At 40.9% G+C, this 13,561-nt stretch overlaps 3 protein-coding genes across 3 annotated transcripts; 1 reads left to right on the plus strand and 2 right to left on the minus strand.

Annotated features, from left to right (window-relative positions):
* Positions 1–125: 125 nt before the first annotated feature.
* Positions 126–5,888, minus strand: LOC133516802 (caprin homolog). Its single transcript, XM_061849774.1, has 4 exons — positions 5,668–5,888; positions 4,562–4,744; positions 3,684–3,850; positions 126–2,068 (listed from the first exon to the last, which is right to left on the minus strand). The coding sequence occupies exons 1-4, from the start codon at positions 5,788–5,790 to the stop codon at positions 946–948; spliced, it is 1,596 nt and encodes a 531-aa protein (XP_061705758.1). The 5' UTR covers positions 5,791–5,888; the 3' UTR covers positions 126–945.
* A 655-nt stretch (positions 5,889–6,543) lies between these two features.
* On the plus strand, positions 6,544–7,585 carry LOC133516804 (single-stranded DNA-binding protein, mitochondrial). Its single transcript, XM_061849777.1, has 3 exons — positions 6,544–6,702; positions 6,992–7,082; positions 7,166–7,585. Exons 1-3 carry the CDS (start codon positions 6,685–6,687, stop codon positions 7,507–7,509), a joined length of 453 nt encoding a protein of 150 aa, XP_061705761.1. The 5' UTR covers positions 6,544–6,684; the 3' UTR covers positions 7,510–7,585.
* Positions 7,586–8,890: 1,305 nt separating this feature from the next.
* Positions 8,891–13,236, minus strand: LOC133516803 (ets DNA-binding protein pokkuri). The gene is made up of 4 exons (XM_061849775.1): positions 12,985–13,236; positions 11,508–11,784; positions 10,870–11,424; positions 8,891–10,647 (listed from the first exon to the last, which is right to left on the minus strand). The coding sequence occupies exons 2-4, from the start codon at positions 11,773–11,775 to the stop codon at positions 10,058–10,060; spliced, it is 1,413 nt and encodes a 470-aa protein (XP_061705759.1). The 5' UTR covers positions 11,776–11,784; positions 12,985–13,236; the 3' UTR covers positions 8,891–10,057.
* Positions 13,237–13,561: the final 325 nt, after the last annotated feature.

A 13,561-nucleotide genomic window follows, 5' to 3' on the forward strand; every position in this document is an offset into this window, starting at 1 on the left:
AAATGGAGAGGTCAAATTGACTACAGATTCAGGGGAATTATTCAGCATGAGTTACTTTTGCAGGTATCTTTACTTCCCCTCCATTGTACACGCTTTACCAGTTGGACAAAAGAAAACAAAATGCATTCACAGAATACTTTTAATTTGCTTGCACACAGCCTCTATTGAGAACAATGTAGAGTATTTAAAATAAAATTGTAGGCATGTAAGGCAAATGTAGATTAACACACCAGTTACAGTTATTTGTATAGGTAGTTGAACCCGCTCTTTTATTTAAAGATTGTACCATTCACGAAGACGCGTGCCTTCACTCGTAATGTCATGTTATTAAAGATTACATTTGACAAATCTGTGCGTCGTCGTGGATAACCCGAACTATATCACTGGTTTAATTAAAAAAAAGTACTTATAAAATACACAAGCATACAAGTGCTTATATACCTTTCCATTTCTAATTTGTTAAAAAAAAACTTTAACAAATCATCACATTTCGTACAATATCATAATCACCGACTTCAAAATAATTCGGCTCAGGAAAACAAAAACATGTATAACGTCGTAACACATGTAATTAATTAATATGAACTGTATGAAAAGTACAAAGATCAATGAGATTTGGAATCAAGGTCCCGGTAGTTATAGTCGAGCCGTGTGCTGCCGGCGCTGGCGGCGCGGCACTCGGCCACCGCGGCGACCAACCTATAGGTACAGTCTAGAATTACGTAACTTATTATAATTGCATATATCATACATCTAAATTCAAGTAACTTATTTTTATTCAGTTTCATCTTTTATTATTTTACTTTTTTTTTATATATTTTTTTTTATTTTTTGTTTATACCATAATCTCTGTCTGTTGTTACCACAGCGTTGTTGCCGGTGAAATCTGCCTTCCACGAACGATTTAGTCCTCGATACAGAAAAGTGCTAGGTTATATGGCGGCCTCAGTGGTCGGCGTGGTCCCTGCGCGGGTAGTGCGCGCGCGGGGCGGCGCGGCCGCGCGGCGCGCCCCGGCCGCGGCCCCGGCCGCCCTCGGGCTGCGCGTGCTCGCCGGCGTCGCCGTTGCCGTGGGAGCCGGCGCGCCCGTCCTTGTGCCGGCCCTGGTAGTTGTCGTTGTACTGCCGCTCCCTGTTGGCGCGCGGCTGGTACTGGTAGCCGTCGCTCGGCCGGTAGCCGCCGCGGCCGCGGTACCCGTTGGCGGCGCCCCTGCCGCCGCCGCCGCCGCGGTACCGCCGGAACCTGTTCTGGCCGTCGCCCTGGCCCTGCGCCTTGCGCTCGGCGCCGTCGTCGCGCTCGGGGCTGCGGGCCTCGCGCCACTCGTCGCCGGCGCGGTCGGGCTCGGGCGCGGGCTCGGGCTCGGGCGCGGGCTCGGGCGCGGGCTCGGGCGCGGCGGCCGGCGGCGGCGGCGGCGGCAGCGGCGCGGCCAGCGGCACGTAGGGCGCCTGGAAGTGCGGCGGCGGCAGCGGCAGCGGGCCCGGCTCCGGCATCGGCACGTAGTGCTGGTTGGTGAAGGTCTGCGTGGGGATGGGCCCCGGCGGCGACGGCGGGTTCATCATGGGCGGCTGCGGCGTGCCGACGGGGCTGTCGATCTCGGACTCCTGCAGGAAGAAGAAGTTCTGCGAGCCGATGACCTCCGCGATGGGGCGCTGCTGGGGGTACTGCTGGGCGAAGTAGGCGTGCTCGACCTCCTGCAGGGTGATGGGCGGCAGCGGGCGCAGCGGGTAGGCGGGCGCGGGCAGGCCGAGCGGCGCGGGCAGCTCGTGCGGCGCGGGCGCGGCGTAGGCGAGCGGCGCGGCCTCCGCGGGCTCCGCCGCCGCCGCCGCCTGCGCCTGCGCCTCCGCCTCCGCCTCCTCCGCGGCGACGGTGTCGTCCTCGACCTTATCGAAGTAGCCGCAGCTGTGTACGGTCATGATGATCTCTTTGATGTGGGCGTACGTGGTGCCCAGGATTTCCTTCGGTTTGCCGTCGATGATGGCGTAGATGTGTTCGGCCGCTTTCGTCGTGTGGGCTGGGAATCCGGGTTGACCCTCCTCGTTGGCCTCGTGTTTCGGCGTCACTTCGGGGTACCTTGGATAAAGAGATAAATACGCTCAATATCGTTTCTTAAAAGATATCTTACATACTTCATTTAAATCACATTCTACTCCGTAGAAATGCTACTTTTGTCAGTAGTAAAAGCAGCAAATTTGAAAAGCGCTGGTTATCTTATCGTGGAAATGTTCGATGTTTCCAGTTACCGAGGTAAAAATGCAACGCATGATAAATTCGTATTTAAGAGGTAATTGTGCAAACGCGTAAAGTACAGTCTTATTGTCTTTTTCGAGTTACAAAGATTTGTTAGTACCTAAATAACTTTGTGATAAAACACTACGCCAATATTTTCTAGTTAGATATAGAGGTAAATTCATCTTAATTTCAAGTTATAGAAGTTTAGGGCCTTGAAGGGATGGCATTTTATTTCGTGTTAACGAGGATTTCGCCTAATCGAGACTCCACTGCAAGGGCGTAGCCAGCCAAAACAAACTAGGGGGAGGGGGGGCAAGTTGATATCGCTGGCTGCGGGCCACTTTTTGGTATTTAACAAATTGAACACAACATATCAGTGAAATAATAAGGATCAAAGTCAAAGGGCGTTCTAAAAGTTTTAATTATATGTCGAAAGATGGCAGTAAATTTACGTCGCTTTTTAGGGTTCCGTACCCAAAGGGTAAAACGGGACCCTATTACTAAGACTCCGCTGTCCGTCCGTCCGTCTGTCACCAGGCTGTATCTCATGAACCGTGTTAGCTAGACAGCTGAAATTTTCAGATGATGTATTTCTGTTGCCGCTGTAACAACAAATAGGTACTAAAAAGTACGGAACCCTCGGTGGGCGAGTCCGACTCGCACTTGTCCGGTTTTTGTATCTTGTATCTGATATATCTATGGGTCACAACCATTTCGCCCAGGGTGCAGCAATGATGTCAAATGGCCTTGACACCGGTCGCTGAAACACGGATGCAAAATATTTGATGCGCGCGGCTTCAGCCCAATGTCAACCTACGAGCATTCTGACCGACACACTATGGAGCGAATCGAAGAAAAAGCGGACATTCATACTTTTTTTACGAAAAACGATAAACAGCATTTGGGTGCCAGAACAAAAGGCTATAAAAAAAACCAATCTCTTTAATTTCTTCCATGATTTCACAACCCCCGTCTGCGTATGCCAGAGTAATAACATCAGTATACTCGTACATGCTCGTTTAGCTGTACCTCGGATCAATTTTTTTTTTTTTTTTTCAAAGGCATATACATAATTTAATTTAACCTTTTGAACGCCAAGAGCCACTACAGTGGTCGTGTGCTGTCGTGCCTACCACGCCAACGACCACTAAAGAGGTCATGGCAGACACTGTCAAAGCAATTTTACTGTTGACAGATAAGGTTTAAATTCGTTTCTCAATAGTTGACATATTGGCGTGCATGCCACATTTTGATGCGAGGGAGAAAGCGTTGAAAAGGTTAAAGTTACTCACACCACTTGCTTTTTTTGACCGCTATTATACATTTGCTACCTAAAATACAATTTGTAATAAGTGTTGCATCTCTTGGTCCAGCATGCGCATGCTGCAGTGATCATATTAAAAGACTATAACTTGATATTTTCTATTGTTACCCTCAATTATTATAGAATACTTACAAATCATCAAGAATTTTAAGATCCTCCTCAGTCAATTTAGCTGCTCCATTAGTTCCATTTAGGAAATCATCTCTTGCTTCAACATTGCCCATTTGTGTGAGACAATCCAAGATAAGAAGAACCTCACGGATTTTGTTTGTGTCGGCCGCATAGCGAATCCAGGTTTCCTGTAATATATAATTCTCATTATAACACTACATAGTCTCATAGATTTCCTAAAATAGTTTCTAGTTTAAATAGTAATTATTGTTGCATTACTATTGACAGACAAAACTTAGTCACTAAAGTAGTAATTGTGGTAGGCATGAAAACATGTACTTTTTTGTTTATATACACTGCTAGACTGATAGCAAAGTGCTTTATTCCAATGAGATACAAAACATGTTTATACTAAAAATACAGACTCAAGAGTTACAGCATAATCACACTGAATTGTTCACCAATAGCAAAGTATGAAGGCACAAGGTATATCAAGCCTAAGACGCTATCCTCCTACTTGGATTAATCTAGGATAAACACCCACAGGCCCCTGTTGCTATTTTCCCTTCAGCCATTTGTAAAATCCAGCAGATCATGAAATTCCTAAGTAGCTATATTGTGAAACTTGAAAATCATTGTCTCATTCCCAGAGACGGAGGCTCCTATTTCTGGATCAGTGGTCTCCAAAGTTAACTGGGCTCCGACCCACCTTAAAAGATTGCCTAATTTGGGATTCGAGGCTCTTGGCCGTCTTAAATAGGGAGCATGTAATATTATTAATACCGGCTGTTTACCGGATCGGACGGAGTCGGCATGTCGTCTTATGTTTTACTATATATGCGAATGTACTATAATACAGCCATGCAAGCTATCACAAGTAAAAATAAATGAACACATACCCTTTTTGCTTGTTTTTTAGCTTCCTTTTCAGTGGAGACAGCTATGGAAGTTATTTGCTTTGAGAGGTCTCGGGCAAACTCTAATGTCTGAGCAACTTCGTCATACTTGGCAACTGCTATTTTCTGATCAGCATTTAATTCTTTGCCAGATTTTTGTAAGTCTCTGTATGAAGTCAACTTGCTCTGAAAATTAAAAATGTTTACATTAAGAGTGACCTTAAATGATTTAGGAAATTAAAAGGTTGGTCAAGTAACAATGAAAACTTCAAAAACGGTTCTGTCTCATTGTTGCGTCTAGAAACCATTTAGGGTCAACATATACAGTCTTTGATATATTTAATCTCAGAATAGGTAGCTATCATCAACTTTTCAAGCAATCCCTTGACAACACAATTATATACACACAATTTCAGATATCTAAATAGGTCATTAAATTTTGATCTTTATAAGTACATAAACAAGTTACATACCGAGAAACAGATGTCGAAAAGAACTAAAACTTGTTTAGTATACATTTTAAGTAGGTAATGTTAAGATACACGAAACATTTTCAGCATGATTTGAAAACTGAATATGCAATTTGGGTGCTGATATTCTGTAGGCGGACAAAATAGGGTCGCTTGGAAGTGCATTTACCGCGGACAAAGTCGCAAGCAGAGGCTAGTGTTACTGTACTATTGAATATCAACAGAACAAAGAACATACTCCTAAGCGCTCGTAACAAATACTTCAAAGATGGATATCATCATAATCATCATGTTGATGACGATAAAAACCTTCAAGTAGATTTAAACTATCAGTCGTTAAACAACAGAAGTATTGTACCACGTGTTAGTTTCAATAAGGGCCAGTTTAGTTAACGAACTCCCGTGTTTGGGTGCTCATTATGTCTACCTTTTGTATCGTCAACACTGGCCGAGCACATGTAAAAATGGCGTCAGCAATTCACGGCAAGTTAACTCACTTGTGCAAGATACTATACTAGCGAAAGTATAACACTTATACGCGCATAATAATTGTATTTAGTTAAATAGCTGCAAAGTTTCATAGCTAAACACGAAAAATACATCTGGGTGTCGGTGTCGTGCAGTATATTAGCAACGTACCTTTCTTTTCTCCAAATTACGGATTTTATGTTCAATAATCGTCAAGACTTGTCGTACTGGTGAATTATCCGTGGCCTCCGAAGAGGCCGGCTTTTCGGACTTAGGATTCGCAGCTGAAGGCATCCTTCACAGGCAACAACTTTTCCAGGATTGGGTATGGTGATGGTTTTTGGAGTTATAACTTCACTAATCTATAGGTAGGTATAACCACAAATACAACTGTCAATGAACCAACGAATGGAAAAAGAGGAAACAATACGACGCATTGACTACTATTTCCTTCGTGGCAACATTATTTTCAAGGGCTTCATACATGGGCTATAACCACAAACTATAAAGAGATACTGGAGGCCTACCGCGAAAACCGAAATTCGCCCATTGCGGGGATTTTTCTCTTTTACTCTTTCTAAGACGTCATTAGAGTGACAGTAAAAAATGCCCGCAATTGACGAATTTCGATTTTCGCGGTAGGCCCCCAGATATAATATGGAAGGTAGAGGCAAGGAACAGAATCTCCATATACCAAAAAGTGTCCGACAAAAAACCATAAATAGGTGGCGCTACAATACCTAGAATACTTCAAACAACCTATACGTAATTTGGTCGGGTTATTTGTTGCCCACCATCAGCCATACTAAAATTAACGGTGGAGAATAAAAAAATTAGACTGTGACAAGAACGTACTGAAAGTTCCATAAGAGCATCTCGTTCGGTTATCTGCCGGCTCTACCATTTCATCGCTATGATTGTACCTCTATGGGAGCAATGAATTCAATTGATCGATTAAAATGCCGCAAATCTCATGCGATTATCGATGACATTTGAAAAGTATCGAAAATCGCGTGCGATTTGTAGCACGGCGAGTGGAGCCCTTAAATTAAAAAAAGTTAGTTGTTTATGGCATGGCATTTTTTTGTATCTATCTTGCGTCTCATATTCATTTCAATAGTTTTTAACACAATTTAAGACAACGGAAATTGATTTACGATTGAAGATTACTACACACTATAGTTCAAAATGTTTCGTCTTTCAAGGGTAAGTTATATTTTGTCTTACATGTTATTTTCACTAACCTAATTCTAAATATGACCGGCAAACTTTGTGGTAACTTTAAATATCTTGTTCATAGACGAGTTTGATTTTGTTTAAATTTTAAGCGTAAAGAGTGAACTTTAATATTTATATTTGTATGAGGTAAGTTACCCAAATAATTTATTTAAAGGTTAGCTTAACCTATGTATAAATAGAGGTTATGAATAGTGAATTACTTATCTGTAATCTTTAATGTAATATATTTGTGGTTAATTCAAGTTATGGTTTTTAGATTTATAGCGCAACACGCCAATTCACAGCAGTCCCCTGTTCAGACGTCCATACGACAGCCATGAGATGTGATACACAGAAATCAGAGAAAAGTATGTGTAAAAATATTATTTCATTAAATATCACGTGTTTATTTTGTTTCCATTTCATTCAATACAATATTTTCTCTTTTTAGCTATTAATCAAGTCACACTTCTGGGAAGGGTAGGGGCAGATCCTCAAAAAAGAGGAACAGAGGAGCGCCCAGTTGTGAATTTTCCACTTGCCACACATTTCAATTACAAATATGAATCTGGTGATATGTTGCACAGAACAGATTGGCACAGAGTGAGCGTATTTAAGCCTGGCCTAAGGGATACTGTCTATAAATATCTCAAGAAAGGACAAAGAGTTTATGTCATGGGGAAGTTATCATATGGCGAGATTAAAACTGAGGATGGACAAATCCGAACAGCTTCAACAGTCATTGCCGATGACATTATCTTTTTCCAAAGCCAACTTGCTGATGCAGAATCATAGGTTCTGATGACAGTTCCCTGTATTTATTAAGTATACTGTAGTGATATCACTTATTTCAATAAATACTAATATTTTATATCATGTTTTAATCTAAAATTACCATCTGTCATAGTGATTTGATAACTACTGGATAAATTTATATATAGACATAACTTCTTGGGCTTCAATTTTGTTGTTCATAAAACTACAATATCATTTTTTTATCTAGTCTTTACCTTGTTTTTCTTTATGATTAGAATTTTCCTAACATCAAAAATGTGGTAATTAACTTACACAATTCAGAGTTACTTAGATTTAATTGACAGACTGGGGGAGTGGCACTGTTTATATTGGCGGTTATGCTACTCGACGATAGATGGCGCCTCTAAAACACTTCACAGAATAAGTAGAAAGTAACAAAATATATCCAAATACAAGAGCGAACTTATCCCATTTAGGGATCTCTTCCAACCGTAGAGAAATAAGAAGCAAGCATAGAGTGCTCACTCTATGCATCAGTTTTGGTACCAAAACGCTTATTATTTTAATTCTCAACAATTTTCAGCTACTATTATAACTGAAAAAAAAAAACAATTTTGCTTGTAATATTAGTTGTAAATTGGTGAGAAATACACTTGGTAGTTACGGTGACATCTAGTGTCAAGTAGCGGTAATGATAAATGTGATACTTGACGCTAGATGTCGATTACGAAAATATTAAGCGTTTTGATTTGAAAGTGAACACTCTATGCTTACTTATTTCTCTATGGCGGGGACGAAAAATCTAGCTAGGCCTCTCTAATGTTTTTTTACTAGGGCACAGCTTTTACCGTTGCCGTACTGTTTCAGTTTCACTTTGTTGACAGAGTCCGTTCCAGCTTAGGCACAAATGCTTTCGTATGTCTGTTCTCTGCAGGTCGCATTTATCTTTAGATTTTTTTTTATTCTAATGAAATATTGTGAGTAGGTTCGATAATTGCATAGATGTCTTTAGTCGTATCAGTATGATTTTCTTTTAAAAATAGTGGAGCCCAATATTTATTCAGTTGTAAGCTAGGTATGCAATAACAGACTCGTCCAGTAGTAATGTCTAAATTACTTTCGTTCGTACGTGCATGTGCAAATGTCAGAATAATATCTCGTCAGGTGACAAGCAAAACTCACTAATTTCCACCACAAGTTTATAGCCATAATGAACCATATCACTACTAAAATAAGGTTAATTGTGTTTAATTATTTTTTTGTATTTAGTGAGTTTTGCTGGTCACCGGACGATTTAGCGTCATTAACAGTGACCATTCTCACGGCGTATGGGGTGTTGTTAGATTTCTCTATTAAGTACTATTGGTAAATTTCTTATGTCTGAAGTTATAGGGTTCGACGAAAAAAATTGAATAATAAGTCAGTTAACATTATCTTTGTTTATTTTTACGTTATAATAAATCTGACACAATATTTTTAAATGAAACATGCTATTGTGTACAACAAGTTGGAAATTCATGGCAAGTTTATGCCGATGTAGAAATAATTTTATTGTAAAAATACAAACTCAGGTGTACTAGTACATACAGAATACACTAGGTATTTTTATAAAGCTCCCTTTTGTTTTACAAATCATATACATACATTCTCTTTACAGTCAGTTTCTTAATGCTAGTTGCCTTATATATCTTAAGTAATATTTACAAGATATCTTTATATTTATTCTTCATGACATTTACCTATATTGATAAAAGAGATCACAGAAAATTGTAGCTGGAAATCTTTGAGTTTAAGCCCTAGAATGTTCTACACGTCTACCACTTTACATTTATCACAGTGGAAATTTTAATAATTTTCAAGGCATTTTAGGTAATTGTCTATTATTGTCAATTTTGTAAATATTTATTTTCTGACAATTTTGAAGAAATAGCTGTCGTTATTTGTGGTAGTCTTCGAAATAAATCCGATTTGCACGCTACAACATAATTGGATTGCCAAAATATAATGGAAGACGATATTGGTATCTTGAACAGGTTTTTATGGTTTAAACTCTTATGTTATGTTTTCTTTTTTACTAGTACATAAAAAGAATAAACATGCATACGACTAAATTAAATTACAAAATGCATCAACAAGCGCGTAAGTAATTAGTTACGCACACACACATACTTATTGACTTTTGGCAACAATGATCTCTGCAACTGTTCATACTCACGGCAGCCGTTTATTCATTGCACAAAATATAACAGTCTCTATTATGTTAACACCAATAAACTCTTGTCCCTTTTGCTAACTACTTAATTTAATTGACACTAAAAATTAAAAATCACTTGGCACAAAGGCATTAAGGTCCATACCCTGCTTTTTATCTCCAAAGACCATCTTAAATCCGTCAAAGTACTCTCAGCTATTTGTGACGTTAATCGTTGGAATCTCACCAAATATATATATTTTTTAAAGGAAGACTGCAAGAAACCCTTTCTGAGAGGATTTTGACTAGAATTTTAGTGGGTGGAGCTGTTTTCGCACGAATGCTTAACATTAATCACGCGTCGCACAGTTAGTGTCCAGCTTACGTTTTCGATGATCATTGATCACATTTTTCACTTTTGAGATTTAGCGCATAATGGTCAGGAGTATATTCGGATTCTCGTTTGAGTAGCATGCTCTCCCCGATGAGAGCACTGATGCGATGTTTGTCGTGCGGCGGCGCGGAGGGCTCGGCGCGCGCGCGCTTCCGCCACGGCTCGGCCGCCGCCATGCTCAGGTCGGTCGGCATGTCCTCGTCCAAGGGATCTTCTTCACAGCGTTCTTCCTTCATTTCCGTCTTTACTACGGGCTGCGGGGCTACACGGGTTGGGCTCATTTGTTGCCTCAAGAGCGAGATATTTTTTATGTTCTTTAGTTCAATCGGGTTCCTCAAGAACTGGTAGCAGTGTCGTTCACCCTGCACTTTCCGTAAAATATTTACACGGTAATAGTATCTCAGAGCGCGGGACATCTTGTCGTAGTTCATTGAAAGATGGTTTTTCTGAATCCCCCATAATTTTGCCAAGCCAGCAGGATCGACGATCTTGAAGACACCAGTTTCTCGGTTCTTCCATGCGATGTAGTTTGTGTATCGTTGTGTTGGGTCATTAAGCAGCTGTTGGAGGAAGTCCCATAAAAGTCTTCCATCTGAAAATAATATAAAGAACGATTAGTAGAGACTAAATACTTTTATTCCAGTGATTTTGTCGTAATATTTATAAGATCGTTACGCTTGTGGGTTTTCCTCAAGGTCGTAGTGGCAGTATAGTTAAGTTTTTTGTGGAAAAACATTTTTTAATACGTTGGCATGAAGTATGTTTACTACTCATTAACTTGATAATCCGAATAATGATACTTTTCTTTACTTACTTGTGTTCGATTCTGGCATATCACTCGGAAAGAATTCTCTATGTTGAGCGCGATAATGCGAGTGCTGTTGCGCTTGGTGGTTTTGCGAAACTGAATTCGCCATTGGAACTTCTTTAGGCGAACGTGGTTGAGGCGTAAATTGAGCTTCTTCATCCGAATCCGAATGATTGCTTCCAGAGCTAGCGTTCTGAACCACAGCTGTCGTAGACGGTGCATATGATGGCGCATAACTCATTGTTTCTCCTCTTTGGGGACTTCCTGAACTGTCGACGGACGGTGCAGGGCTCAATGTCACCGAGTTGGGCTGCGCGGCAGCAGCCGCAGCGCTGTGAAAGTGATGGAAGCCATCCACGGCCCACGTCGGGGTGGGAGGGTGCGAGTGCGGCGAGGGCGGGTAAGGGGCGGCGCGCGCCGTCGGGGTCACCGGCGACGACGGCACTCTCCCCAACAGCGCAGCATCTCGCACCAGCATTTGTAAAACATTGTGTAAAACATCACCAGCCCCCGGACAGCGTTCTCCGAGATCCGTTTTGGTAAGGAGGCATAACGCTTTACCTGCAAACAAAAGGAGCGATTAGCAAACAATTCGTTTTCCCAGAAAAGGGACTTAAGTACTCGCCATTGATTGTGTTGCTTACCGTTCATTTGAAAAAGATCCATATCAAAGTTTGGTAAATCGAATTCCCTCTCACACCATTTGAGGAAAACGGCTACGTCTTCTCTGGTCCAGAGTCGGGGTTCTGGGGGGAGACCAGCGGGCAGCTGGGCCTTTGCGTCACCGAGAGGTGACGGAGGCGGCGGCGCCCACGGCAAGGGGTACCGCCACAATAGTTCCGTCGGGCTGAATGGCAGCGGAAGGCGCTCCATGCTCGGCCCGGAAGGCAGTTGCAAACTGACCACTTTCATCACGATTATCTGAAAACAAAATTATGTTGTATATAAAAAATATGCCTAGAGACAAGCAATCCTTAGATTACAATATAATAATTAGTTACTACATAATTAAGTTATTAGTAGGATATTCCTATTGCGCTTTGTGTTTCCAAGCAATAATCAATAAAATATACAAATGTAAAGAAAAAAATATGGCATATTATAGTAAAGTTATTTACTGTGGTATAGATGTATATTATATACCGGACGTTGGTATTACTCGTAACAAGGGAAGATTGATACGCGGTAGTCGTATGGCAACAAGGCGTTATTTTAAGTGGTCTTCGTTCAAAGTCGTTTAAATATATATATATATATATATATATATATATATATATATATATATATATATGATTATATGATTTTAAAGCATAATGAGTTAACGATGATCACAGTTTTACTCGAAGTATTAGTTGGATTTGCGAACAGTGTAATTTTCCGAACTATTTTGTTTTCAATAAAGTTTTGTATTTTAGGCCGTAGTGTAATTAGACTCGTTTTAAACCAATATTGTTTTGATAAAAGCTGTTAAATGGGTTATTGCGTCATTATAAACTTTTTATTTAGCTGTGTTACAATTACATTGGTGTATTACATTTATACATGTATTGTTTGGTTTACGCCAAACGTTAGAAATGAAGTTTACTATGTTCTGTATTAATTTTAAATTACATCGAAAGTTACTCTATTATATGATTTTGTACGTTATTGGGGGCGTATATACAGTGGTCGGGGGCATAACCCAAAGTGATAAATTTAGGGTTGTCACCTGCCGGAGCGCATATTTGCAAGGATCAATGGGGACGTTGTTACACTGTAGGGGTGGATATTATTATTTTGAATCCCCTAATCTCGAGGCATATTATAAGAGGAGTAATATTTAAAGGGTATATTATAATCTCTGATAAAAATATGTATTTTTTCTTGCCAAAAGGAAGTTACATGTATATAAAAATAGATAACAAAGTTAGTTTATATAGGTTTTGCGCTATTCGCGGATCTTGCTGGTCTAACTGGCATGAAATTGTAACTTAGTGATATTTTATTTAGACTGAGGCCCCTTTACCGTATCCAAATTTCATATCATCAAGTACAGCATAGCTGTCTTATCGGGCGCAGTCGGAAATGCGTGAGTACGCGATAGCGCGTTTGCGATAAGCTTCGATAGTTACTCAGACTCACCGGCTAAGCAGATCCGGAACTGGCAGTTTTAAAAATCCTGGTATTAGATGTCAATAGAATAACTTCAGCACACTTGTATCATAGTTCACAACACTTATAGCACAGTATCCAGCATTCACAGAGCACCAGGCACACGCGTTGATGCGTCGGTCCCTCCAAACGTGTCGTGTTACGGCACGCCGTAAACCAGCAGCGTATCTGAGGGAACAGACTCACGGACAAGCGTCGCGGTCGGCTCTCCGGCGCGGACTGATGATGCGGTGCGGTGGCGGCGCGGGCGGACGAACCCGCGCTCGTCGCCTCTCGCCGCGCGCCCGCCTTCCCCGCCGTGCCTCGCACACATTGCTTGGTGAGATAAAACTTCGGGAACAAGAACAAGACGAATAAATTTTTGACTAGAACGGCAAATGCGAGCGCGATGCTTCCGCAAATTGTTATCGCGAATTGCCGGCTCTGACAAGCGCATTTCATGTATATGCGGATACTGATTATTACTTCATGTGGTATTTATAATAAGTAATTATGATATTTACATATGTTTACTTTTAGACGCCGGAATGAAATTTCAAATATTTTC

The sequence above is a fragment of the Cydia pomonella genome, chromosome 4 (genome assembly GCF_033807575.1).
Source record: "Cydia pomonella isolate Wapato2018A chromosome 4, ilCydPomo1, whole genome shotgun sequence".
NCBI lineage: Eukaryota > Metazoa > Arthropoda > Insecta > Lepidoptera > Tortricidae > Cydia > Cydia pomonella.

What these genes read in the sequence shown, in the direction of transcription:
- LOC133516802 (XM_061849774.1), bottom strand. Translation starts at nt 5,790, where the DNA reads ATGCCTTCAGCTGCGAATCCTAAGTCCGAAAAGCCGGCCTCTTCGGAG. An exon ending in GTAATTTGGAGAAAAGAAAG is followed by an intron (nt 4,745 to 5,667) that starts GTACGTTGCTAA and finishes TTTAATTTTCAG; the next exon opens with AGCAAGTTGACTTCATACAG. An exon ending in CTTAAAATTCTTGATGATTT is followed by an intron (nt 2,069 to 3,683) that starts GTAAGTATTCTA and finishes TCTTTATCCAAG; the next exon opens with GTACCCCGAAGTGACGCCGA.
- LOC133516804 (XM_061849777.1), top strand. An exon ending in TACACAGAAATCAGAGAAAA is followed by an intron (nt 7,083 to 7,165) that starts GTATGTGTAAAA and finishes TTCTCTTTTTAG; the next exon opens with CTATTAATCAAGTCACACTT.
- LOC133516803 (XM_061849775.1), bottom strand. Translation starts at nt 11,775, where the DNA reads ATGAAAGTGGTCAGTTTGCAACTGCCTTCCGGGCCGAGCATGGAGCGC. An exon ending in GGATCTTTTTCAAATGAACG is followed by an intron (nt 11,425 to 11,507) that starts GTAAGCAACACA and finishes TTTTGTTTGCAG; the next exon opens with GTAAAGCGTTATGCCTCCTT. An exon ending in TATGCCAGAATCGAACACAA is followed by an intron (nt 10,648 to 10,869) that starts GTAAGTAAAGAA and finishes TATTATTTTCAG; the next exon opens with ATGGAAGACTTTTATGGGAC.